Source organism: Squalius cephalus, assembly GCF_949319135.1.
Source record: "Squalius cephalus genome assembly, chromosome: 8".
NCBI lineage: Eukaryota > Metazoa > Chordata > Actinopteri > Cypriniformes > Leuciscidae > Squalius > Squalius cephalus.
In genome coordinates, this window is record NC_137129.1 from 30,967,944 (window position 1) to 30,995,930 (window position 27,987).

The 27,987-nt window shown below is 37.6% G+C and overlaps 3 protein-coding genes across 3 annotated transcripts in view; 1 reads left to right on the forward strand and 2 right to left on the reverse strand.

Moving 5' to 3' along the window:
* Window positions 1-27,987, reverse strand: part of satb1a (SATB homeobox 1a) — a 237,216-nt gene that overhangs the window by 134,305 nt on the left and 74,924 nt on the right. The gene's annotated exons all lie outside the window — the stretch shown is intronic.
* kat2b (K(lysine) acetyltransferase 2B) lies at window positions 306-17,366 on the forward strand. The gene is made up of 18 exons (XM_079878551.1): window positions 306-646; window positions 5,017-5,155; window positions 5,410-5,555; window positions 6,274-6,360; window positions 7,458-7,639; window positions 8,903-9,094; window positions 9,691-9,788; window positions 9,869-9,994; window positions 11,045-11,184; window positions 11,279-11,487; window positions 13,282-13,408; window positions 13,514-13,624; window positions 13,949-14,092; window positions 14,219-14,333; window positions 14,796-14,826; window positions 14,931-14,994; window positions 15,086-15,170; window positions 16,079-17,366. The coding sequence occupies exons 1-18, from the start codon at window positions 446-448 to the stop codon at window positions 16,279-16,281; spliced, it is 2,400 nt and encodes a 799-aa protein (XP_079734677.1). The 5' UTR covers window positions 306-445; the 3' UTR covers window positions 16,282-17,366.
* On the reverse strand, window positions 19,158-27,912 carry ngly1 (N-glycanase 1). The gene is made up of 11 exons (XM_079878552.1): window positions 27,530-27,912; window positions 27,165-27,279; window positions 26,826-27,077; window positions 25,751-25,913; window positions 25,113-25,332; window positions 23,588-23,709; window positions 22,710-22,966; window positions 22,433-22,609; window positions 22,108-22,296; window positions 19,532-19,709; window positions 19,158-19,393 (listed from the first exon to the last, which is right to left on the reverse strand). The coding sequence occupies exons 1-11, from the start codon at window positions 27,628-27,630 to the stop codon at window positions 19,218-19,220; spliced, it is 1,950 nt and encodes a 649-aa protein (XP_079734678.1). The 5' UTR covers window positions 27,631-27,912; the 3' UTR covers window positions 19,158-19,217.

Sequence of the window (27,987 nt, forward strand, 5' to 3'; positions counted from 1 at the left end):
TAATGTATTTATTTATATGTCAAATAGCTGGCATTTAACAGCTTTATTTAAATTACCAAAAAATATATTTTTTTACTAGTTTTCTATGTTTTTGGTGACTTTCAGGAGAGGAGACTAGTTTTTTTTTTTAGAAGGATTGTTTAAAAGTAAGTTTCGAGCAGCTTCTTTAAGAAGCCATAATGTCTCTACAAAACATGTCTAACCCTTTTAATGTATTTGACCTTGAGCAGTTCGCTCAGAATCATGACATATTTGTATCCTTCTCCGAGTCCGAATCATAACGGGATTCATTTTGTGCCTCCCCTAGCGGAGACGAGACGGATTTACAATGTCAAATAAAAAAGCAGGGATGAACGCCATGTCTGATCCCGCTGTTGAGGGGTAGAGAGAGCGAATACAGCGGGCGGACTTCGAGGATTCGAGTCTGAGCGCGGAACCAGACTCGATGTCGGAAAGCAGCGGGATTCCTCAAGGCTCCCCGGCGGTGGGCGCGGCGGGCTCGGCTCCGGCTGCTCCAGGAGTCGGTGGAACCGAGTGTTCGGGCGCTGCGGTCGGTTCTGCACGTATTGCTGTTAAGAAGGCGCAGCTCCGCTCCTCCCCACGTCCGAAGAAACTGGAGAAACTCGGCGTTTATTCCTCGTGCAAGGTACGTTAGAGCGGGAAAAAACATTGTTTACGTCTACAGTGCAAAGTAAAAGACTCGCTTTAATATGTTTATCTGATAGGTGAAACTAGCTGTTACCTTACTTTACCCACTCTTGAATTTGCAAGCACAGCACAAAAAGCCATCTCTTTGTCCTCCATTCTTTTAAATTGCGAATGTATGCTTTCGTGCGCTGGCCACTTACATTTACCGGTATGCACAACAAAAATATATCAATGAACTGATCATTTCCGTGATCTGCAGAGATAATACCGCTGTCTTTGCCCATAGTGAGCGAGATGACGTGAACATTGGGTGCTCTTGGCGGATTGTCAATTTGTTTTGGTTTTTTGTTTTAACAGTGAATGTCGTTTTTTATTGTATTTTGTCAAGTCAAACTGAAGTCTCATGGCGCTTTGGTGCGAGAGTTTTGCTAGAATAGGAGACACAAACTGAAGTTGATTACTCAAGAGGCGAGAGCAGCGTCTTTGTTTTGACAGGATGACAGCTGCTGGAGGGGCGTGGTCTGTTGCCAGGGGCGGGGATTGTTGCTGGGGGGCGTTGTCTGTTCATTGTTGTCAGATCATGCACAGTAAACATATGGAGAGCCAAGTTACTCAAATTTTTAAATATTTAAATAAACCATTAACCCTTTCATGCATGAATTATGATAACCACAATCAGGATTTTTTTATTGTAGGGCATGAAAAACAAGATTTGAACTTCTTTTTTTTTTACACATAGGCTATTTTACAAATACATTTTCAGATGTCCACATTAGTGGTTTTGTTTTTTTGGCACAAAACAATATAACAACATTATATTCATGGTAATGAATATAAAGGAAAGAATCCATGACACATATAAAACAAAAAGGATAGGGGAAAAAAAGGAGTGCATGACAAAACATATAGATACATACAGTAATGTGCTTATGTACAGTGATAATTTATGCAATAGATTCATGTAATGTAATTGTAATTATTGTTATTATTTATGTTTTTCTGGTTAATTTTTTCTGGTAATGTTATGGAAAGAGAAAAACTGGATATAAAAGCACTGAGTGATAAATAGATCCCACGAAAATTTAGATAGTAGTAATAATAATAATGACAATAACAGTGATGACAACAATAAGTACAATATCTGGGCATTTTAGGAGTTAAAGCCAATTATTCCAGATATTCCAGATACACACCACTCTCTAAGTCTGGCAGCCACCCCACCACCGCCAGCAAACACAGAGACATCCCCAATCTCACCCCTGATTTGCCCAGACAAATCCTTATCTGATCATTCTGATTGTGTTCAAAATGGACAAATTCAGCTCTTCTCTCTGAGAAAACCTCATCTGAAATGAACAATGTTGGGGTAAAACATTTCAAATAATGTGCATTACATGATCAGATTACTTTTTTGATGTAACAAGTAAAGTAACGCATTACAAGTAAATGCATTATGTAATTAGATTACTTTTTAAACTTTTTTTAAGAACAACAGTCTCAGTAATAATTGTAGCTGCAATGATGCATGATGTCCAATTTGGTGGACAGATGATTAATCAGAATTTCCTCCCAATCTAAAATCAGTACTTGGAAAATGTAACAATGATATGACTCCTTAGATGTTTTTACCTGCAAGAGTCTCATAGGATAGAAGGAATGGATGGATATTCAAGAGCAACTTGGCATTTCTTACTGGCCATCGGCCATCTTGGTTTGGAGGAAAAAAATTCCACATACAAAGGCTTGCCACTTGGTGGCAGTGTATAGGATAATACACTAGTGTCCAATGTAGTGGTTGATGTGCAACTGTGCCATCAAAACCCAGGCATACACAAGAAAATTCATTTTTAATAGCTGTCCACTGTAGTGACCTCTATGCGTGAAACGGTTAAATACATAAATTTAAAAAACATGAAAATCATTCAATTCATTATTAAATCACCAAACTAATCAATAATGTCTGTATTTCATTTTAGTACCAGCCTATAGTTTGCCTTCAGTTTTCATTTTCATCATTATATTTGCATTACAATTTCACCATGAATAAAAAATGACAATTCTTGTTTTTTTCTGGAATATTGCAGTATTTATTATACATGGATTTATTTGTGCATATATATATATATATATATTTTTTTTTTAAATTCATGTGCCCTCATAATCTTTAATCTAAATAACCTTATCTCCCCCTCGCAACATCTGTTCTCTGATGACGTGTTTTCGGCGTGAGTGTGGGACACATAACATTGCAGCAATAGAGCTGGTAAGTCCCGCCCCTTCCGCTAACCCCACTGGACCTCTAGGTTGAAAAATCGTCAGCCAAAGAATCATACAATATACTGTCAAACTCGTAACATGAAAAATTATATAAAAAATTCACAGACAACATATGTTCACATTCATGACGATTTTTCAACCTAGAGGTCCACTTGGGGTTTTACGGATGGGCGGGACTTACCAGCTCTATATTGGTACAGGTATGACGTCACTTTGTAGGCCAACCGGCAGTTAGCATCACACTGGTTCCATCGAGAAAAACCCAAGAGGATTTTCCCATAGGCTTTTGGATTATCGCTAAAAACAAGCTCTGTGATCAACAAAAGTTTATGATACTTGCACGTTTTGTCCATCAAGATAACACCACGGTCCCACAAATTCTACGTCACCATCACTAAACTTCCGACAACTCTTTCAGTTTTTATCTAAAAAAAACATTTTCCCAGAAAGATTGAGTTAGAATAGATTATAAGAGCACAATTATAAGCATAACGATGCTGTAAAAGCGAACTGAGTTTATCTGTTCAGCGTGATGATGTTTAATGTCCCAGACAGTCTCTGTAGTCCCATTTAGCCACTTGTTAGCAACCACCTTTAACAAGACATGTAACAGCTTCAAAAAATCACGAGTGGGATAATATTGATGTATGTTATGTCATAGAATAAAACGTGAAAGTGTCTTGAGCTTGTGTTCATCCCAGACCTTGTTTCAGCCATTTAACCAAAACCCCATTCAAAAAACCCATTGACTTCGGGACGTTGGAACCGGATGTGCTAAAATGCTAACTCGCTTCAGGCCTACAAAGTGATGTCATACCTGCACCACTCTAGAGATCCAATCAATTCCTGATGGACAAATTCAAGTTCTGCCCCACATTTTTTTCTTGTTTGAAAAGCCGTTTCACTCGGATATAATATGGAAGAAAAGACTATCGCAAATTCACAACTTTTATTTCGTGCGACTTTAAGCACGAGCAGCATGTGTCCTTTCATTTCCGTACGCAGGGTTACGGTTGTCGGTATGTCACTCAACAATAGTGGCCGTCACCTTTTAGGCGTGTTTCAACATTTATGTGATGATTTAATTTTGATTAATTACACCCTCCACAGAAACAAGCCCATCAGCATTAAAAACATAAATTACTATCCTAATCCTAAAACCTGTAAATCCGGAATTCTCTATGGACTTTTAAAGATGCCAGCATTTAAGGATTGGCTTTAAAGGGATAGTTCACCCTCAAGTTGTTTCAAACCTGTAAAAATGTCTTTGTTCTGCTGAACACAAAGGAAGATATTTTGAAGAATGTTTGTAACTAAACAGTTGTGGGGCACCATTGAATGGAAGCTTGTTTCCACCACAGAATAAAAGATAATTGCGACTTTTTTATCTCACCCTTGCGTGTTTACATCTTGCAATCATGACGTTTTTTCCCTCAGAATTGCGAGATATAAACTTACAATTGCGTGTTATAGTCAGAATTGCAAGATATAAACTCACAATACTGAGAAAAGAAGTCAGAATAAAGTGAGTGTTATGTCGAGTTTGTCACGCAATTCTGACTTTTTTCTCGCAATTGTGAGTTTATATCACGCAATTCTGAATTGCGAGATGTAAACTCGCAATTGCAAGAAAACAAGTCAGAATTGTGAAATAAAAAGTCACAATTAGTATTTTTATTTTTTAATTCTGTCGCGGAAACAAGCTTCCATACCATTGATGTCCATAGTATGAAAAAAAAATACTATGGAAGTCGATGGTGCCCCACAAATTTTTGGTTACAAACATTCTTCAAAATATCTTCCTTTGTGTTCAGCAGAACAAAGACATTTTTACAGCTGAGGTTTACAAATTGAGGTTGAGTAAATGATGACAGAATTGAACTATCCCTTTAAGGTTTTTGGATTAATGCATAAAATAATCAAATCAAGTTTGAATTAATTTTCTTAAATAAGGTATACTAGATTCTATTGGTTTCAGTGCAGTTTTTCAATACAGTTGCAGTAGCTTTACGGTTTATTAGTGTGAACTTATTCCTGATGTAGTCATTTTAGTGTCTTATATTTTGACTGATCTGTTTTGTCCTCCAACAGGCTGAAGGAGCTTGTAAATGTAATGGCTGGAAGAGTCAAAATCCCCCACCAACTCCTCCCCCTCCAACCCCGCCCAGGGCTGAGCAGCCAATCGCTGTTAACTTAATGGAGCCGTGCAGAAGCTGCAGCCATGCCCTCGGTAACCACTGCTTGACTAATAATAGAACACAACAGTAGAGTTCAGGAAGATAAAATCCCTTTTCTGTCATCCATAGAGAAATAGATTTTTAGTGTTAAGCGATAGTATGTTTTTACACTGCTTACAGCTTACATAAACTACGTATTTGAATATTTATCAGTGGTTATATAAGTTAATTACTTATAGTCAACAGTTTTATGATTCAGCTACATCATTCTGTAAGGCTTCCTTCATTCATTTGTGTTTCTGGCCAGGTGACCATGTGACACACCTGGAGAATGTGTCGGAGGAGGAGGTGAACAGATTGCTTGGAATCGTACTGGATGTAGAGTACTTGTACACATGTGTCCATAAAGAGGAGGATCCTGACACTAAACAAGTTTACTTCTCTCTCTTCAAAGTGAGTCTTCTGGGTTGTTGCATGTTGTGCAGTGGTGCAACCATGAATGATTCCCTGTTTTGGAGATCACTGAATGAAACGGTGACACTTATCTGTTTATGTATTACAATGAATATATTTAACACAAGTTAAAAGAAGCCTCTTAAGATCACTAAGGCTGCATTTATTTGTTCAAAAAATCCAGTAAAAACAGTAATATTGTGAAATATTATTACAATTTTAAATAAGTGTTTTCTATTTTAAGATGTTTTAAAATGCCATTTATTCCTGTGATTGCTAAACTGAATTTTCAGCAGTCTTCAGTGTCACCTGGTCCTTCAGATATCATTCTAATATACTGATTTGGTGCTCAAGATACATTTTTTTTATCAAATGTTGAAAATAGTTCCTACTTAATATTTTTGTGGAAATGGTGATCATTTTTTTTCTGAGTCCTTTGATGAATAAAACTTCAAAAGAACAACGTTTATTTAAAATAGAATATTATGATCTTATGTCACATTAAAAATGTCTTTCAATTTAATGCCTTTTTTAGTTGCTGAATAAACTTATTAATTTCTTAAAAAAAAAAAAAATCTTTACTGACCCTAAACTTGTCAGTGTCAGTACCATTAAACTTGAATGGTTGTGAATATTAATATAAATTTACATTCTTCTTTGCTACTATTAATCCATCTTACCTACCCTTTTTTTTTTTTTTTTTGGGAAAATGTCTTAGTTGCTACGGAAATGCATCCTGCAGATGGGAAGGCCAGTGGTGGAAGCTCTGGAGAGCCCACCTTTTGAAAAACCAAGCATTGAACAGGTATGTTTTGAACAGCATTGAATATCAAGTATTAAATATTTGGTGACATCTTTGCTAAATAGCACTTAACAGAAATAACTGTTTCTTCACCATCATATTCAAACATGCAAACAAACATCAAAAACAATATCAGCGTGAGAAAGTTAGAAGTGTGAAGGTGCAGAAATAGATAAACCGCCTATGAGCTCAACAGTAGCTTTCTTCTGAAACAGACAATGATTAAAAACAGGGTATTTTGGGAAACATCTGACAGTTTAAAGGGGTCCGATTATGCTTTTTTACATTTTCAACTTTCTTTTGTGTGTATGTTGCTGTTTGAGCATGAACAAGGTCTGAAAATGTACAAAGTCCACTCTAAATGGAGTATAGATTCTCTATATAAGTAAACAACGTTCCTGAACTCCCTGAAACACCTCGATTGTAGTCTTTGGTTTTCTTCCGTGAACAAACACATAGTATTCCTCATTTAAATAATTCCCGCCCAAGGCATGTGCAACTCCCTGAACTCCCTGAAACACCTCGATTGTAGTCTTTGGTTTTCTTCCGGGAACAAACACATAAAAGTATTCCTCATTTAAATAATTCCCGCCCAAGGCATTATGCAAAAAAAGGGGTGAGGCCTGGTTGAGTTGAGTTAGTACTAGTAGTGTGTTGAAACTCACGGTTGTGGTAAGAGGGCGCAATTTTTCCAAAATACACCCTAAGCAGTTGGCCAGTCACAACACACTGTTCCAGCCAACCAATCAGAGCACATTGAACTTTTCAGAAAGAGGGGCTTCATAGAGACAGGAACTAAACAGTGTTACTGACAGACTGGAAAGAGAGATGTAAAATATGTAAAAAAAAATGTTCTTTTGAAAAATCAAGCACAAAAACCTATTCTAGTAGACAAAAAAAACCAAGATCAAGACTTTGAAAAAGGGCATAATAGGTCCCCTTTAACTACATTCACAGCTCTGTTTTCTTGGTTAATTTGCAGGCAGTGTACTTTGCATGTGATGTACGAGTCAGTGAGATACCAAACAACTCTAGACACATTCCTGACATCCTTGCTGTTGGTGTCACACAGATGTTTTTTCATGTTGTTATTGTTGCAGGGTGTGAACAACTTTGTGCAGTACAAGTTTAGCCACCTACCCTGTAAGGAGAGGCAAACTATTGTGGAGCTTGCAAAGATGTTCCTCAACCAGATCAACTACTGGCAGCTAGAGACGCCCTCACAAAGACGGCAAAGAGCACCCGATGATGACGTAGCTGGTTACAAAGTCAATTACACCAGGTGACTGATAGTTTTTTAGTTTAGGCTCACCGAACCACAGAGAGGAGGGTCTAATTTTCCATAGGGGAAAAGAAAATGTCATTTTTCTCTTCTGTTTTACACCTTATTGTCATTTAAGGATAACATGAAATAACAATGGCCCTATTTCTTAAAGTCAACATGAAACAGAAGTTGTGATAGTCTTTTTTCCCCTATTGTGACGTATATCCGAGTGAAACGGCTTTTCAAACTAGAAGAAATGTAGGGACTTGATTTTGTCTATCTGGAATTGATTGGATCGTTGGATGGTTGTAATTCACTATTGCTGTGATCTCATGTGAGTGACAGGTTGCCCACCCTCTAAGATGTGCACAGATAATTAATTTACAATTAACCCTTGTGTTATGTTGCGGGTCAATTTGACCCGTTTAGGTTTTCTAGTTGTTGGAAATACTGGTTAACCTATGTTTTTTTTCTTGATATTTTGTGACTTTTTCTCATTTATCATCATGAACATGCATGCAAAGTTTCAACATGCTGGTGTTTTTTGACATATACAAACAAAATTACTATTACGTTTGTGATGTTCGCAGGTCAATTTGACCATCATAGGCAGCTATTCAAAAGCAACTGTACAGACACAAAATAAAAAACATTTATTTTATGTATGTCAGAGCATCAACTCCAGTTCTAAAGTGTAAGTGTATCTAAAAGTGCTCTAACCCAAACCAAACACACTTGAAAAAGCTAAATCATGGTGTTCAGAATTAATTGCAAATTACAAATGAAAATCTTTGACAGACACAGATAGTAAAATAAGCTCTCATTTATATATTCAAGATATCTGAAATATCTTGAGACTTCGACATAGACAGCAGGAAAAATGAGCTCAGATTAATTGATTAATTGTTCAGTTATGATGTTCTAAGCCAAAAAAAAAAAAAAAAATGTATATGCAAATATATATAAATGTAATGTATATTCAAATTTTGTCAAAACAAAACAGTTTTAAAAAATGGTTAAAAAACATTTTCATTAAATCATATCTTCAGATATATATTTTTTGGAATATTTGACAAATGTTGATATTAAAAGTTTACAGTTTGTACCTGAATCTTTGTTGTTTTTCATAGTGTGATTTTTGAGGAATTGTATTGAATCCAATTAGGGTCAATTTGACCCGAACCATAAGGGGAGTGCACAGAATTCCAACATAACACAAGGGTTAATACTGTAATATTCTTTAATACACATTTCCGGTCTTCTTGTGTGTTTGTGTTGCAGGTGGCTATGTTATTGCAATGTGCCACAGTTCTGTGACAGTCTTCCTCGGTATGAGGCCACACAGATTTTCGGACGCACTTTTCTGCGCTCTGTGTTCACTGTAATGAGGAAACAGCTGCTGGAACAGGCCCGACAGGAGAAAGACAAACTACCGCCTGAGAAACGCACACTCATTCTCACACATTTCCCCAAGTAAGCACACAACAACACAGACAGAAATAAAGCCTTTGGTTTTTACTCGTACGCGAGGGTTCACGCACAGTGCGCTTAAAGCAAATTTCGTCACCAGAATAGTACGCGCTTACTTTTGTAGGGAAATTTACAGTTAAGACCCAAGGACCAGATAGGATGAATGAAGACCAGGAGTCAGAGATGCAATCAATTGAAGAAAATTTCAGTGAAGAATAGTTTGCAGTTTCGTCAGCAGAAGTCAGCTTTAACACTCAGCAATGCGTTCGTAGGCCGCTCTGCGTACACACTCATTACAGCAGCAATTCTACTCTTACACAAGTCACTAATATATGTCATCTTGTCAGGTTAAATTATTCTGATTGGTTAAAGCACAGATAAACTTAAACAAATTCCACATATGGGCTGTTCACCAGAAGAATATCTACATTGATTATCAGGATGTCAGTCAAATCTCAGTTTAGGAACAAAGTGACCAACTGAGTCACCAGTTTCTAGGTTCCAACTTCCAATTGTCTTGCCAGATGGTCATTTCACCTCCCCTACATGCCATTTGTTCACAGAACTTCAGAACTTGTGTGTGTGTGTGTTGTGCCTAGGTTTTTGTCCATGCTGGAGGAGGAGGTTTATAGTCATAATTCGCCCATTTGGAGTGAAAACTTCATGGTTGGTTTATCAGGTGGACAGATTCCCACAGGTGATTAGCAATGTTAGAGTTAACTTTATTCAGTCATATATGTGGCATGGTTATGTAAACAAACATTTCTCTTCCTGCAGTGATCAGTGCTCCACCCGTGACCCGCCCCCTGTACTATAGCAGTAGTCCTGCCCCAGTGGAGCTGGCTGGAGGAGGCAGCTTAAGCCCAGCCCGGAAAGTAGCATCCGTTCTGGAGCCCAATCCAGGTATCAACTTATTTCATAGTATTTTATTCAGTGTCTGATTATAAATGATAGAAAATCACTTTGCCATTTATGTAGTCTTGATGATAAATCTACACTACTGTTCAAAAGTTTGCTTAATAAAAGTATACTTTTATTTAGCAAGGATGCATTAAATTGATCAAGTGACAAGTGACAGTAAAGACTTTTACTTTGTTACAAAAGATTTCTATTTAAAATAAATGCTTTTCTTTTGAACCTTTAATTCATCAAAGAATCCAGAAAAACGTATCACGGTTTCCTAAAAGATATTAAGTAGCACAACTGTTTTCAACGTTGATGATCATAAGAAATGTTTCTAGAGCACCAAATCAGCACATTAGAAGGATTTCTGAAGGATCATGTGACACTGAAGACTGCTGAAAATTCAGCTTTGGGAATAAATTACTTTTAAAAAATATTTTCAAATAGAAAACAATTATTTTAAATCGTAATTCTTGTTCCCAATATTACAGTTTTTACTGTATTTTTTTTTTTTAACTTGAAGTACCTCCTGAGATTTTAAGTTAATATTACAATAATTTAACAACTCATTTGCATGTTCACGGTTCTCTGATGATGGTGACATGCAGGTAAACAAATTAAATATTACATCTTTTTAAATGTTTTAAATAATTACTTAAAATAATCTATACATTTTTTTATGCTTTCAATAAATATAAGCTGTTCATTAACTCACAGCCCCCTTGCCGTTCCTCAAGTTAATAGGATCTTGAATGAGTGTGGCACTTTCTTGTAAAAATATAGTTATAATTTATATTTATAATAAGAACACTTTGTATGATTGTATCATTAATTTAAATATCATTACATCATTTTTCATATGATAATATAGAATATCATATATCATACTTCATCATGTTCCAAATATATATGTACTGCAGATATTTGATGTAATAAAGTTGCTAAATCCTCTTGACTCAGATTAGAGGGTATGTGAAGAGTGTTTCTTGGCCATCACAATGACCACTGATCTTAATATCTTATTAGATTTGACTTTATGCACATATGTAGGTGGAGAAAAACGAAAGCCTTCTGAGCCGTTATCTCATGAGGACTGCAAACGACCTCGTGTGGTTGGTGACATTTCTGTGGAATTAATTAATGAAGTCATGTCCACCATTACGGACCCTACTGCCATGCTGGGACCAGAGGTAAACACAGAGAGTGTGTTTGATGTATTTTCTGCCTGACATATGGCAGTGCTCATTCTCAAGGTGTTCAACTGTATCTCTTTCTTTCTCTCAGACGAGTCTTCTCTCAGCTCATTCTGCGCGTGATGAAGCTGCTCGATTAGAGGAGAGGCGCGGCGTCATTGAGTTCCATGTCATCGGAAACTCCCTCAACCAAAAGCCCAATAAGAAGATCCTCATGTGGCTTGTTGGCCTGCAGAACGTCTTCTCACATCAACTGCCCCGCATGCCTAAAGAATACATCACACGCCTCGTATTTGACCCGTACGTTGGTTACCATTATCCCTGTTTAATGTACTAAAGACCTTTGTCTGATGCTTATAATAACAAGTCTGTTGTGAAGTATTTTAGTATTTTAGTTTTGGAGGTCTTCTACAATAGGTTTACAAGGTCAAAAACACTTTAATTTTCTCATAATATACACTGCAGCATCACCTCTTTGCTTAGTTTCTAAAAATGGTTTGATAAAGGAATTGGTCTTTTAAACCCTGCTTTCTGAGAGCATACTTTGCTCTGATTGGTCAGATGGCCCAGTCTGTTGTGATTGGTCTACCACTTGCAGCACGTGCCAGAAACTAAACGCACAATACAATATCTGAATTTCAGATCCAGAGGCTTCTTCAGCTCTTGATACACAGTGATCCGAACAGTAACTATGACGTCAGTTTTACTGTATCAATTCAATGGGCCCTATTTTAACAAGCTAAGCGCATGGTCTAAAGCGCATGGTCTAAAGCGCACGGCGCAAGTGCACTAGCTTGTCCGAATCCACTTTTGCTAGTTTAACAACAGGAAAAATGGTCAGCGCATGGTCTAGAAGGGTTGTCCCTACTCTCTTAATGAGTAATGGGTGTGTTTTGGGCGTAACGTGAATAAACCAATTAGAGTCTCCTCTCCCATTCCCTTTAAAAGCCAGTTGCGCTCGCGCCATGGTGGATTGCTATTTACATGGCGGAATTTGCAAGCGGAAAAAGACTGAACGCTGAGAGGAAACGGATCTGCTCATGCGCAAGGTTAAAGCGTGCAAGCAGACCATCTATGGGACAAGCCGGATTCCACCATATCCTTATGTACACAATATAATTTTTTTACATTGTAATCCTTTTATTTTTTTAATATTTGGCATGTTTGTGTGCTGCTGCACGTCCATGTGTGTGTAATAAGCAGAGTGTACGCGCGTTGTGCACCCGCCTATAGGCGCACATTACTAATGCGCCCTTTAAATAACAAAAAAATACTGCACCATTGACTTTAGAACAGGTTTTTGTTGGTCAATGGCACAGTCTATTTCAGTTGCCTCAAAATAGCAACGCGCCAACAATGAGCCGAACACACCTCGTTTTCAGACCAGCACGCCCATGGGCGAACAGATGGGCGCAAATGCATTTGCTATTTAAACAACGTGGCGTAGGATGTGAAAATGATAAATGCGTTGGGCTGAAACTAGCAAAAAACACTTGCGTCGCACCTGGTGCCGCATTGCGCCGATGTATGATGGGGCTTAATGAGTCCATATCCTCATCCTTTGGAAGTGCATGCAAAGTGGATTTGCTTTTGCAGTGCAGAAAACACTGTCTTCTTGACATGTTGACAACACAAACCAAACTCTTCCAGGCCTCAGCTACAACTGCAGTGTTTGAGGGCGGGTCAAAGTAGATATTGTTCGTCGGCAGCCAATGAAGACCATAGGCTGCCATTATGCAAATCTGTTTCAAACCAACATAGGTTTGTTCAGGAAGTAAGGACTGGAATTGGAATAGTGGAATACTGGAATACTGACTGTTTGAGGCAGTTCAAAATAGTTTTTTTTCCCTTTGGGAGACAATAACTACATTTATCATGCACTTAGAGAGAACTTTGCAGACCTTTTACATTCACAAACAGCTATACGACACTACATTTTTAGGGGTACCTTTAAACTGGTGATTTTCTGACATTTTATCAGGTAACTTTGTTTTGGTTTAGGGTTAAATTGCATTGGTTTAATGTTAACCTATTGCTTCCTGTGAATTGATGGCATAACATTGTTATGAGTCAATCTATTTCCTCTTTAAACAGGAAGCACAAGACTCTTTCTCTAATTAAAGATGGCCGTGTTATTGGGGGAATCTGCTTCCGGATGTTTCCAACTCAGGGCTTCACTGAGATTGTGTTCTGTGCCGTCACCTCCAATGAACAAGTCAAGGTGTGTTGTCTTATAATTACGGTGACGCTTTTCCATTCTTCTTTGTCATTCCTCCTTCCTCACTCATTCCTAGCTTGATCTGTATTCATTTAATTGCTTTTTAAGGGTTATGGGACTCACCTCATGAACCATCTGAAAGAGTATCACATCAAGCATGAAATTCTCAACTTTCTCACCTACGCTGATGAATACGCCATTGGCTACTTCAAGAAGCAGGTTAGTGCTCTATTAGTTGTTTTAGAGAGCTGGTCAATTGTTGATCAAAGTTTGTCCATACAAAAATTACAGTGGTATTTTTTTTTTCTTCCATGGCACAAATTGCAACTATAGTGGATGGTGAATTATACTAACAAGCTCCAAAAATGACAAGAAATGGGGAGGTTCTGCCTAACATCTCCTTTTGTGTTTTATTACATTTTTATTATTATAATAATAATAATAGGAAAACAATGATGGGTTGGAACAACAAATTTCATTTTTTGGGTACTGTCGCTTTAAGTATGTCTACATCCTTATTTTGTTAATCTTGTTCCATGTCAGGGATTCTCTAAGGATATTAAAGTGCCGAAGTCTAAGTATGTGGGCTACATTAAGGACTATGAGGGGGCCACGCTCATGGGCTGTGAACTGAACCCCTGCATTCCTTACACTGAGTTCTCCGTCATCATCAAGAAACAGAAAGAGGTGTGTGTGTGTGTGTGTGTGAGGATTAGATCTGATGTGTGTCAAAGAGGTTACTCAGTATGGTAAAATTCATGATTCTGTTATCGCTTAAAGGCTTTTCTATTTCTTTCTCACCCTCTCTCTCAGATCATTAAGAAGCTTATAGAGCGCAAGCAGGCGCAGATTCGTAAAGTCTACCCTGGCCTGTCCTGTTTTAAGGAGGGAGTTCGCCAGATTGCAATTGAGAGCATTCCAGGAATCCGTATGTCTCACTTTGATATATATTTTTAGATTTTTTAAAAAATAAATAAATTTATAATGATAATACAATATTTTGTTTTATTATACAAATGTTATTCATTGCATTCTAAAAATATTTTATTATTTTAACAATATATACGTATTTTTTTAATGTTTTCTTATGCTTACCAAGGCTGCTTATTTGATCAGAAATACTGTATTATTACAATTTAAAATGTGTAATGTTTTTTATTTGAATATATTTTAAAATGTAATGCATTCCCTGTGATGCAAAGTCTTCAGTGTCACATGATCCTTCAGATATCATTCTAATTTTCCGATTATCAATGTCGAAAACAGTTGTGCTGCTTAACATTTGTGTGGAAACAGTGATATATTTTTTTCAGGATTCTTTGGATAGAAATTTCAAAAGAACATATATAAAATTTAATTTAAACTTTAATTTACTTCTATCTTTGGACAGGTGAGACAGGGTGGAAGCCTTTAGTGAAGAGGTGAGTGTTTATCTATTAGTCACATCTAAACAGATCTTATGTATCTAGTTTGTAGTTTGTTGAAGTTTTGAAAGTATGTTTCTTTTTTGTGTCATTTTTCCCAGCAAAGAGCTGAAGGATCCTGACCAGTTGTACACCACCATAAAGAACATCTTACAGCAGGTCAAGGTAATGTATATCTGCTTGGCTTTACATTTCAAACACAATAAATATGAAAGAACATAAATGGCTAATGAGGAATATGTATTGTACCCCTCAGTCACACCAGAATGCATGGCCCTTCATGGAGCCTGTAAAGAAGAACGAGGCACCTGGTTATTACCAAGTCATCCGCTTCCCTATGGGTACGCAAATATCTCTTATACACACTGGACCTTACACTTACTTTTGAGCGTATAATGAATGAGAGTAGGGGTGGGCGATATACTGGTTGACACGATAAACCAGCAGAAATTTTGGATTATCATCTCTGTGGCGGTTACGCGCTCACATGACGTTGCCGCGCTGAGCCGTCACGAAAGCGTATCATTTGAATGCGTTTTTAATCTTTGTGGTTTAAAAACAAGTGATTTTAAACCATTCAAGTGCAATAGGCAGCAAAAGAAACTCATTTGGCACACCTCCTTAAAGTCTTTGCAAGTATCCTCGTAAACACAGTCGTTTATGTCTTAACTGAAAGCAAACATTTAAGAAACTGCATGTGTAACAGTATATTAGATCAGTGCATGAGGTCTTAAAGTGACAGTAGCCTAATATACCTGCTGCCGTATGTCATTAATGATAATCAAACTACTAAAGAAATTAGATCTTGACTGAATCACTTTTGTAACTTTAAATAAAAATAAATGTATATGTGCACATATTATTACATCATACATTTGATTACTTCATACAGTATGTAGTATTTCTTATTTCTTGTGCTTGAAGTTTTTCAGGTAGGTCTATTTTATTTGTGTCTTTGGTTTTATTGTAGTTTTTGTCCTTTTGCTTGTAATTACTTTCTTTGTTCTTATTTTATCACTGTTTACTTGTCTGCAGTAAGCTTGTTAGTTAGGCTAGGATTAGTTTTTTGCGATATTGGCGATGAGATTTATGAAATTCCACGAATATGAAATGGTATTAAAAATGCTAATATCATAAAAACCTTATTTAAAGCAAAAAGAACTATATATTGTCATCGTGAATTAAAAATACTCACATCGGGATACGTATCGCCCACCCCTAAATGAATGTATGTTATTGTGCATTGTAGACTTGAAGACGATGAGCGAGCGCCTGAAGAGTCGTTATTATACCACTCGGAAGCTGTTCATGGCCGACATGCAGAGGATCTTCACTAACTGTCGAGAGTACAACCCTCCCGAAAGCGAATACTACAAATGTGCCAACCTACTAGAGAAATTCTTCTACACCAAGATCAAAGAGACGGGCCTCATCGAAAAGCCATCCAGCTAGGGGGCGCAAGTAGTCTGTTTCCCTCTTGCCCCTCCCTTTTCTCTACCTCTTTTTCTCAACATTTATCATATATAACTCCCTCATTGTTTTGCGTCAAAAGGAGGGTTGTCTGAAATGCAGGCGTTTGATGTGTGTGAATATCCACATGACCACCATGTGTGGAAAAAGTCTCTTTCTTGTCTTAAAAATTCCTTCTGCCAAAATTGAGGAACAATTTTACGGTATGTACGGCTGTATGCATTTGGTGTGCATGTGGTCATGCTAGTGTGTGTGTATATAATAGTGAACATCTGTTTATATAGATCGATTTTATGAAAAACTGTATATTTTATATAGTACCAACCAAGAAAAATTACTCTAATTACCTAATGTTGTACCTTCAAACAGCACTTATTTATTATTAAACTTAAAGAAATGGTGATAAATACTAGTATTCATACGATGAATATTCCTAATCAGAAACCCGCACATTTGCGGTCTTTACCAGAGCGTGTACGTGATTGGCGTAAGAGGAACAGCATTCCCTGTGCAGTGACAAATACAGTCTTAATATGCTAATGAGAACGTACAGCATCTGTATGTAAAGATGACACGTGCAATGACTCGTACTATTGTTGTTTTCTAAAATATTTGTACTTTTAAATACTTAAGAAGAGATGGGCTTTGTACTACATTTGGGGGAATGGGAGGATAAAGCTATTTTAAGGTCTTTGTACCTTTGCTTTGAAAGACATATTTTTTATGTCTTTTAAATACTTTTTTTTGCTTTTAAAGCATATTTTATAGAATGATTACATTTTTAGAGCAACTAATGTGAAAGAAATGTCAACTTTTGTGTTGGACTGTTTCAGTAGAGAGTAATGTTGCACAAACTGCACATCTTTTTTGTTTTGTTCTTGCACTTTTTTTTTTTTACATAGAAATTGTTAAATCAAAGAAAAGAAAATACACAATCATCTACTTGTGTTATTACACCTGTTAATGATAATTTTATTAGTAATCGGGTGACATTTTTTGTTGGCTGACCAATTTAGGTATGTTATTAAGCAGAAAATGCATTTGTCTGTATATATTTTTATTGAAAATGAGTCAACAGACTGGAGTTTCTTGATTTGTGCAGAATTTGCTGGTCTAGTCTAGCATATCACCACGTAGCTTTACAGTGTTTCCAATACTATAAAGCCAAGCAAAGGAAGTTTATTACTCATCCTGGAAACCTGTTTCCTACATAGCCGTGCTTGTGTTTTGTCTCTCCACGATCTCTACAAGACAATAAATAATAAAATAATTTCAAATCAGTAATGCCAGCATTTATTTATTTATTTATTTATCATTAGTTTATTTTGCACTAATGACCGGCTGCCTGTACGTCTTCCACCATACGTTATCAAACTATGAGCGCCGTCATGATGGACTCTGGGTAAAAAGAATGACTAAATTAATTAAACAGAAACTTTTTGAAAATGACAAAAAATTCGCCTGAATTTGTTGTGGCAGCCAACAACAGCAATAAACTGAAGAAGTTTCTGGAAAGTATGTTATTTGAGCACAGGCAAAGAATGTCCGTATACGGCACCATTTGCCTTGCATTTTATGCCAAAGACTGAAAAGACAAAACGAGCATGGCTTGCAGAAATTACGTTTACTATGGAGCCATGTGTTTTTTAAACCATTTCCATAGGTTTAACATTACATTATCAGCTCGGAAAAATACATTAATTTGACCAGAAACACCGGAGACTGGAAATGTAAAGGAATAATTCCGCAATGAGTTGGGCGAGACTTGTGAGACTATATATTCACACGGATAGAACCTATATGGGGAGAATTATATTAAAGGAATAGTTCACTTTTAAAATGAAAATTCTGTCATCATATACTCACCCTCATGTTGTTTCAAACCTGTATGAATTTCTTTCTTCTGCTGAACACAAAGGAAGATATTTAGAAGAATGTCAGTAACCAGACAGTTGATGGACCCCATTGACTTCCATAGTAGGAAAAAAATATACTATGGAAGTCAATGGGACCCAAAAACTGTCTGGTTACTGACATTCTTCTAAATATCTTCCTTTCTGTTCAGCAGAAGAAAGAAATTGATACAGGTTTGAAACAACATGAGGGTGAGTATATGATGACAGAATTTTCATTTTAAAAGTGAACTATTCCTTTAAGTATAACATCCACACCAGCTGTCACTTTGTGCGATACTAGTCAATAAGTGACAGTTTATCCTGCTATGAAATAATTTTCTCCATATTATTATTGCATTATTTATAATTGTTTGCCAAACTAGATTTTAATAATATTATAGTGGATTTACTGAATGTCACACACTGCTACTAATTTCCAATTCAAACTGAATTTTAATAAAAATGAATAAAAAAAAATATCATTTTTTTTTTAACTAGAGATTGAGAAGAAAAAACACAAAAGCAACCTCTTCTATTAAGCAGTCTAATTATAGTGTTGTAAAGGGTTTACATACAACTGAAGAATGAAATAATTTAATGCTCGTATCATTACACTTATGAACAGGAAAGGATGATGTACAGTCTGTTTTAACAATGTACAACAACAATGCCCGAATCTCAAAAATAAATTATAGTGCAAGAACAATGCCGAATTATACATTTCCAAATCTGGTCACATCTACAATCACATAATAGTTCAATTTGCAGAACCGACCAGCTAGCCAGGGTTATCTAGAGTTATCTACTAGCCAGATATATTTCTGGCAAGTAGACGACAAATAAAAAGAAAACATCCATGGTGCGCAGTAAGAAGATATGCAGATAAGACTTCAGATAAGATATCAGGGCGTTAAAAGAAAACACGTTATTGCCTTGATTAGTAGGTTGCATTTAAATGAAACCTAACAACGTTTCTTACTTCAAATGCGTACTTGCAAGAGATATGTACATGCTTATCTCTCATCAAGGCTCTTCCATTTCAACCACAATTTCAAATAAAACTTTCTCTGTGTCTTTTAAACTCTGTCTGAAGAGCTGAGTGTGTTGCCATGACACTTCACCCTCTCCTCCTGTGAGCTCCGCCTCCACAATCAGCTCTTCGCCTCCAGACAGTCTTGAAGAGGAGTGCAGTTCACCATCTGTGAAAATAAAACCCATTACTAATATTATAATCAAGCTTAATTGGTGGCAATCATGTTACATTTAAAAAACGTTTCAGCTCTTGAAGAAGAGAGCCGTGATTTAACCTAATACACATCAAGCAGCGAGACTGATACCTCCAGGGAACTCTATGGTGGTCTCGGCGGAACGTAAAGTCCAACGCACGCTGCCTGAATGGAAGGTCTGGCTTAAGGCTCGGACTGAAGTGGACTTGATCTTCATCCCTACTGGAGCGCAGTTAAATTTCCAGCTTATCCTTCCAAAGGGAGAGCCCTCTGTTCGTGCCAAATACACCTACAATCACAGAGTCAGCACAGTAAGTACTGCATTTAAACCCAAGTAAATGTGTTCTTTAGGACAATGGCTAATATGACAGAAAGGGGTACAAGTAAGAATGCACAAATACTGTAATTCTGGTCAGTATGATTAGTCTAGCAATTTTTTTTATGTTGTGGCCTACTACCGTTCAAAAGTCTGGGGTCAGACCAGTTTTTTTTTCTTGAAAGAAATGAATACTTTTATCAAGCAAAGATGGAATTAAATTGATCAAAAGTGACAGTAAAGACATATACAGTGAGGAAAATAAGTATTTGAACACCCTGCTATTTTGCAAGTTCTCCCACTTAGAAATCATGGAGGGGTCTGAAATTGTCATCGTAGGTGCATGTCCACTGTGAGAGACATAATCTAAAAAAAAAAATCCAGAAATCACAATGTATGATTTTTTTAACTATTTATTTGTATGATACAGCTGCAAATAAGTATTTGAACACCTGAGAAAATCAATGTTAATATTTGGTACAGTAGCCTTTGTTTGCAATTACAGAGGTCAAACGTTTCCTGTAGTTTTTCACCAGGTTTGCACACACTGCAGGAGGGATTTTGGCCCACTCCTCCACACAGATCTTCTCTAGATGAGTCAGGTTTCTGGGCTGTCGCTGAGAAACACGGAGTTTGAGCTCCCTCCAAAGATTCTCTATTGGGTTTAGGTCTGGAGACTGGCTAGGCCACGCCAGAACCTTGATATGCTTCTTACAGAGCCACTCCTTGGTTATCCTGGCTGTGTGCTTCGGGTCATTGTCATGTTGGAAGACCCAGCCTCGACCCATCTTCAATGCTCTAACTGAGGGAAGGAGGTTGTTCCCCAAAATCTCGCAATACATGGCCCCGGTCATCCTCTCCTTAATACAGTGCAGTCGCCCTGTCCCATGTGCAGGAAAACACCCCCAAAGCATGATGCTACCACCCCCATGCTTCACAGTAGGGATGGTGTTCTTGGGATGGTACTCATCATTCTTCTTCCTCCAAACACGTTTAGTGGAATTATGACCAAAAAGTTCTATTTTGGTCTCATCTGACCACATGACTTTATCCCATGACTCCTCTGGATCATCCAAATGGTCATTGGCAAACTTAAGACGGGCCTTGACATGTGCTGGTTTAAGCAGGGGAACCTTCCGTGCCATGCATGATTTCAAACCATGACGTCTTAGTGTATTACCAACAGTAACCTTGGAAACGGTGGTCCTAGCTCTTTTCAGGTCATTGACCAGCTCCTCCCGTGTAGTTCTGGGCTGATTTCTCACCTTTCTTAGGATCATTGAGACCCCACGAGGTGAGATCTTGCATGGAGCCCCAGTCCGAGGGAGATTGACAGTCATGTTTAGCGTCTTCCATTTTCTAATGATTGCTCCAACAGTGGACCTTTTTTCACCAAGCTGCTTGGCAATTTCCCCATAGCCCTTTCCAGCCTTGTGGAGGTGTACAATTTTGTCTCTAGTGTCTTTGGACAGCTCTTTGGTCTTGGCCATGTTAGAAGTTGGATTCTTACTGATTGTTTGGGGTGGACAGGTGTCTTTATGCAGCTAACGACCTCAAACAGGTGCATCTAATTTAGGATAATAAATGGAGTGGAGGTGGACATTTTAAAGGCAGACTAACAGGTCTTTGAGGGTCAGAATTCTAGCTGATAGACAGGTGTTCAAATACTTATTTGCAGCTGTATCATACAAATAAATAGTTAAAAAATCATATATTGTGATTTCTTTTTTTTTTAGATTATGTCTCTCACAGTGGACATGCACCTACGATGACAATTTCAGACCCCTCCATGATTTCCAAGTGGAAGAACTTGCAAAATAGCAGGGTGTTCAAATACTTATTTTCCTCACTGTATATTGTTACAAAAGATTTCTGCGTTTTTAACTTTCTATTCATCAAAGAATCCTGAAAATGTATCATGGTACCTATAAAAATATTAAGCAGCAAAATCATTTTCTACTGTAATAATAAAAATAAGAAATATTAGTTGAGCACCAAACAGATCTTTTAAATGGTAATAATAGTTTTACTGTATTTTGATAAGATAAATGCAGTCTTGGTGAGCAAACTTACTTCTGTCAAAAACATTACAAAAATCTAACTTTTGAATGGCACTGTATAATAAATCTATAATACTTTGCCAAATTTTGTTCGAATTTAGAAATTTAAAGAAAATAAGAGTATATAAATGATACTACCAGGTTAATATTAAACAATATAAAAAAAAACATGATATACAATGAAGTAATAAAATGTAACATTAATTGATATCATTAAAATCAGTAAAATTAGATTGAAAATAGATATATCACTAATATTGGTTAAATACAGAAAATAAAATAACAAAAATAAACCACTGAAAGAAACAAACCATCTGCCAGTCATGCTCCTCTTTCCGGAAAATATTTTCTGTCCTCCAAGCACCTTTCTGCCATCCTGGGATAGTCTCTTGGTCATTGCTCAGTCTGAAGTAACAGTTTTTGGTCATGTTGTAGCAAATGTGAAAAAACTTGTTTTGCTTCTCAGATTCGGAAGGAATGAAGACACATTCTTGTGCATTCTGGGAGGAAACATAAATAAAACTAAAGTTAATTTACTCTGTGTCTGTCTGTCTGTCTGTCTGTCTGTCTATTTATTGAAATCACTCCAATGGCATAACCAGTAATGAAACATTGTGTTCCAGTTGAGCATCTCACCCCTTTAGAGTCACTTGTACCAGTCTCCCCTCGAGCTGCTCTCCAAGCCTGAGATCCTGAGACCCGACCGCCCAGCTCTCCAGATGTAGAAGTCTTGGGAGAAATAAACTCTACCAGCTCCACCAACAGTCTTTGCAACAACTGCTTCTTCCTCTCTTCTCCTAGAGACTGCTGCCTCTACAAGTATGGAGTTGTACACAGTGACCGTCAGATACATTTTGAAGGCAATGACTAAAGGAGCTGTATTTAGATGAGGGCATGAAAATGAGAAACTGACCGTAGCGTTGAGCTTGTTAATCGTATGAAGCAGCCATGTCTCCTGAACCTGTGTGCGTCTGGAAAGGACCTCTGGGTGTTTACAGGAGTACCGCCACGTCACATCCACAATCTGGTCCTTAGAGAAGCCCAGGACGTAGGAGAGTTTCTTCCCCCAGCCGACTTCATACAGGAGGGGTTTATCACATGCGTTCTCACAAGGGTCACAGTGTAGCCAGCGATGCTGTGACTGAGAATACACCTCCGTCCACACGTGATCTGAAAGCAGGACAAAACTTTGTGTTTCTATTCCCAAATGATATCATTGTGGTACAGTAAAGGCCCAGATAGTCAGTACTTCAAGCAAAATCGAAGAATTAACTGATGTGACGTCATTTCAAACTAATCCGGTCAAAACGAGGTTCATTTGGAGTTTGTTTCGGGATTTCGATAGCTTGCCAAAGCAAACTTCCTGGAAAAGTTAGCTCTGGCTGGTAAACCCGTTCGAACTACCATTTATCCGTGGCGATTATGTAATAGGTAGGTACAAACTGTTGTACTATAAAAGTTGTAATTCTAATTGAAAGCGACACTGACATTGTTTTTTCATATTTAATACTGTAAGCGGTTTTCTTTAAAGCTTTTGTATAACGCGCTATTCAAATAAACGTGAACTGCAGAGTTGGTGATCAGATGCTTTTTTAACTGCTGTTTTCTGTTTTGTCACTGTCACTTATGCGTTTATTTTGTTATTGAGAGGAAAGCGTGCAGCATATATTTACACATTTATATAAATGAGGCTCCCAGCACAGGATGCTACTTCTTTTTACCCCTAAGAGAAAAACAAAAAAAGAACTTTGCTTGGAGTATTTTGGGGCCTTAAAGCTGTAAGATTTCTACCTGTGCTGTCCCAGATATATCTGGCCTCAAGGCCTAAGGCTCGGCAGAACAGCGTGAAACAATTGGCCCATTCCCCACAGCGCCCTCTCCTGGTCTCTAGAAGCTTCTCTGGGTTATTGTACCTGCAGAAAGGAAAAGTAATGTAAATTTGCAGTAATGACATGAATAACATTGCTCTTTTCCATACCATAAAAGTTGCGGAGAGGAAGATTTTTAGAGAATTCTGATCTATTCCTCACACAAACCTATTTTATGATTTTATAACAACAAACAGATTCATAGACTAGTTTTGTGGTAGTTTTATAGTGGTTTTTTTTGGAGCTTAAAAAGGCATTAAAAAGGCATTAGTTTGGCAACAATTTTAAATTCTTTCATTAATTATTTGCCCTCATGTCAATCCAAACCCGCAAGTCTTTCGTTCATCTTCGGAACACAAATTAAGATCTTTTTAATGAAATCTGAGAGCTTTCTGTCCCTCCATTGACAGCCTACACAACTACCACTTTGAAGCCCCAGAAAGGTAGTAAAAACATCTTTAAAGTAATCCAAGTGGCTTATCCTCAATTATACAGTATGAAGTGACGTGAATTGCTTTGTTTGCGCAAAAAAACAGAATTTACTAGCCTGGTAATATCAAACTCTGCTACTTCGCTTTGCTTCGTAGACAGAGTCTGGAATGGCATAATAGAGAAGTGTTTTCTCTCTCGCGGGGGGCGCTTGTCTGAAGTTTAAAATCATTGGTTACCCGTAAGCCAATCACATAACGTTTGGTTATGGCGTGTGTTATGCGCATGCTCAGCCGCATCTAACTTCCACTGTAAACACATGTATGATGCGAAAACAAAACCAGAGCGAAATACCGGAGTGAACATGGCTGTGAACGACTTTTGCAGATTATGTGAAGTAAATCTGCGCATCCACGGTACAATCAGCGTCTACGTCACAGCTCTCAGCCCGCCCTCTGTTCGTTGATTGGCCCGGCTGTTTTCAGGCCGGAGGAAAACGGAAAGCTATTACGCTGTCTCAGACTGACTACAGAAGCGAAATGAAATTGAGCGGAAGTAAGAAGTCTGACGTAGTCAGGCTAAGAATTTACGACTTTATTTACAAAATATTAATCTGCAACACGTGTTCAGGCAACACTGAACTGCTCTTGAGTCAACACAACACGCATGTGTCGTGGCGCTCTTGTGAATGTGCGTTGGAGATTCATATTTTGTATTTTGAGCATAGCTGTCTATGGAGGGACAGAAATCTCTCAGATTTCATCAAAAAAGATCTTCATTTGTGTTCCGAGGGTGAGCGAAAGTCTTGCGGTTTTGGAATGACATGAGGGTGAGTAATTAATGACAGATTTTTGATTTCTGTCACTATATAATTATGTCTGCAGCATAAACATATATAAAAATATGATTTTGTGTTCCACAGAGCAAAGAAAGTCATACAGGTTTGCAATAATAAGATACTAGACATTCAACATCGTTAACAGTGCAACTTCTTGATGAGAATGAAAAAGCAGATGTACCTTGGGAATCTATTGGAGAGTTGGCAGGTGTGACAGAAGTGGTTCTCTACACGGCCTGCATCCCAGTGTTGGTCATCACTTGAGGGGGGGAGGGATCCAGAAGGCTGGGTTTTACCTCCACACCGGCTACATGGCAGACTGTCCACCCAGGAAAAGAAGTCCCTTTTGAACCACTGCAACAGGTCCAGAACAAACATGTCCTCCTCACCTAAACTGCACGCTGTAAGTGGAACACAACACATAAAAATGAGTCAGCTTCTGATAATCTGGACTGGAGTCTTTATTTCATGCAAGTATAAATCAGTTTAAACATATTGTTCAAAATGTCTTCTTTGAATTAAACTTTTAAATGGGGAAAATATATTAATAAGTTTTAAAGGGTCATGAAACCCCCAATTTTTTTTTTGAGATGTTAACAGACAGGTTGCACATCAATGAAAACAACAATAGCACTCATGTTTATTATTATTATTATTACTATGGGTAAAATGTTTGGTTTTTTTGGAACCATTTTGTTCTTCTGGTTTAAAAAGGAAAGTTGATCCAACGTCATGAAAAGTGAATTAAATGTAAATAAATCCGATTTCGTTTACAAGTATACGTGTTAATTCGGAGTTGTGATATCATGTCTCGCTAACCTGGATCTGCATCCTCGGCTTGTTTCAGGCGTTCTTTAGCCCTGGACCTGAGCTCTTCATGAGGTATGCAGTTCAGTGCCTTCCGCTGCAGTTCAGGGCTCTCGTATATCATCACATGTTGGAAGTTTGACTGTACAGTCTTTAAGAATGTCACGCTGCTCGACTAATACATCAGAAAACAAAAAGAGAAACAAGGCCAGTCTTCCAACCATTTATTTTCTATATGATTTTCCCCATTATACATTTCACTGTTTATTTGGTGGAGCAGAAAGTTTATGATATCATCCTTAAAGGAATAGTTCACCCAAAAATCAAAATTCTGTTATAAAATACTTACACTCATGTTGTTCCAAACCCGTAAGACTTTCATTCATCTTCAAAACACAAATGAAGATCTTTTTTATGAAATCTGAGAGATTTCTGTCCCTCCATTGACAGCTACGCAACTACCACTTTGACGCTTCATAAAGAGATTGTAAAACTAATCCATTTGAATTGAGTGGTTTTCTGAAGAGACACGACTGCTTTATAAGATGAACAGATTGAATTTAGGCTTTTATTCGCACAGCATTCATCAACTCACACATCAGTTGTGGTAAACGGAAGCTCAAGCATGTTCGCTCGATGTACAAGAACCAATGAGGTTCATTCTCGTGTTACGCAGCACGTTTGAGCTTCCGCAAGAACCAATAAGGTTAGTTCTCACGCATCAAGCAGGTTCAGTTGAACTTCTGTTAATGTTCGCTGATCAATGTTTATATATGAATAAAAGCCTATATTGTCTCTTCAGAAAATTTGGACTAAACCGCTCAATTCATATGAATACGTTTTACAATCTCTTTATGAACGTTTTGAAGCGCCAGTTGTGTAGCGGTCTATTGAGGGACAGAAAGCCCTCAGATTTCATCAAAAAGATCTTCATTTGTGTTCTAAAGATGAACGAAATTGCAACGACATGAGGGCGAGTAATTAATGACCGAATTTTAATTTTTGGGTGAGCTATCTCTTTAAAATAAAACAAATAGCTAACCCTATACAATGAAAAATAAGAAGTAGGAAGAAAAAAGAAACTCACAGTGAAAGGTAAAGCAGCTGGTGCAGGCGTAGGGACTGCAGTGGCAGACGCAGGGCCTGCAGAAGGAGAGGAGGGTACGGGTACTGGTGGTGGTGGTGGTGGGGCAGGATTTGGAGGAACTCTGGCACTTTGTGGGTTGGATGCAGCTTTGCTCGTACCAAGCCTCTGGTCTCTTTCAGCGGCAATAGTCTCCCGCACCTGCCTCAGCCTCTCCACAGATGCTGACTTCGGAAACACCAAGTGGGTTTCAGCCTAACGACGACATACAAATAGCACATAAAATATGTGATGATGCTTTGAAACCATAAAGGTAATTATATTTGCTTATACATCACTAACCTCCTCAAATCCCATCTCAAAGAGACATTCAACTGCCCCTTTGACAGGCAGAAGCTTGGTGGAGAATGTTGGGTTTCCAATGCGGATCGATCTGTATTTATCCTCATTTGGGTTCCTAAAAAACACAAGATCAAACTAAAAAAACTGAAAGAAGAAAAAAGAAATCCAGCGACAGAAATAATGTGTAGCTTAGAGGTCGCATACAATATGATTAATGTAGGAATAGGGAATTAAAAAACAAGATAGTTGGACAGACTGTCCTATGGACAACATACATAAAGAAGAGACTGTCATTTCCAGTAATCAGGCATAACAACATTCCACCCGGGACTCTCTATGAAATATCTCCGGAACACTTCACTTACCTAAGAATGTTGTCCGCGTATGTAATAAGCAATTTAGAAACATCCAAAAACAACTCGTTAGGATTTTCGCACAAAGCAGTGACTCCTTGAGACCCAGACATGGTTATACATTTAACTTCTACAATTACAGTAAGTAGTACATGACATGTACATCCGTGAGATAACACGTAACCGCGTTCAACTCAGTTGCGAATTTATAGCTGTCCTTTATGCCGCCTGGTAGATATTCTCGAGAAAAAAATTGTCTGATATATTGACTTGTGGTTTAATTTTTTATATAACTATAACATAAACAAAAATGTCTTTACATGTATTTTTAAGTGCACTTTTGGCACAACTGAATCATCTGTATGCAATCACCGATGGGCAGGAGATCTCAGAACGCCTTCAGAAATGATGGCATGATAAAAGTCTTTTAAAAGTCCTGTCAGCTATTTTTATTATAATGATAATTTTCT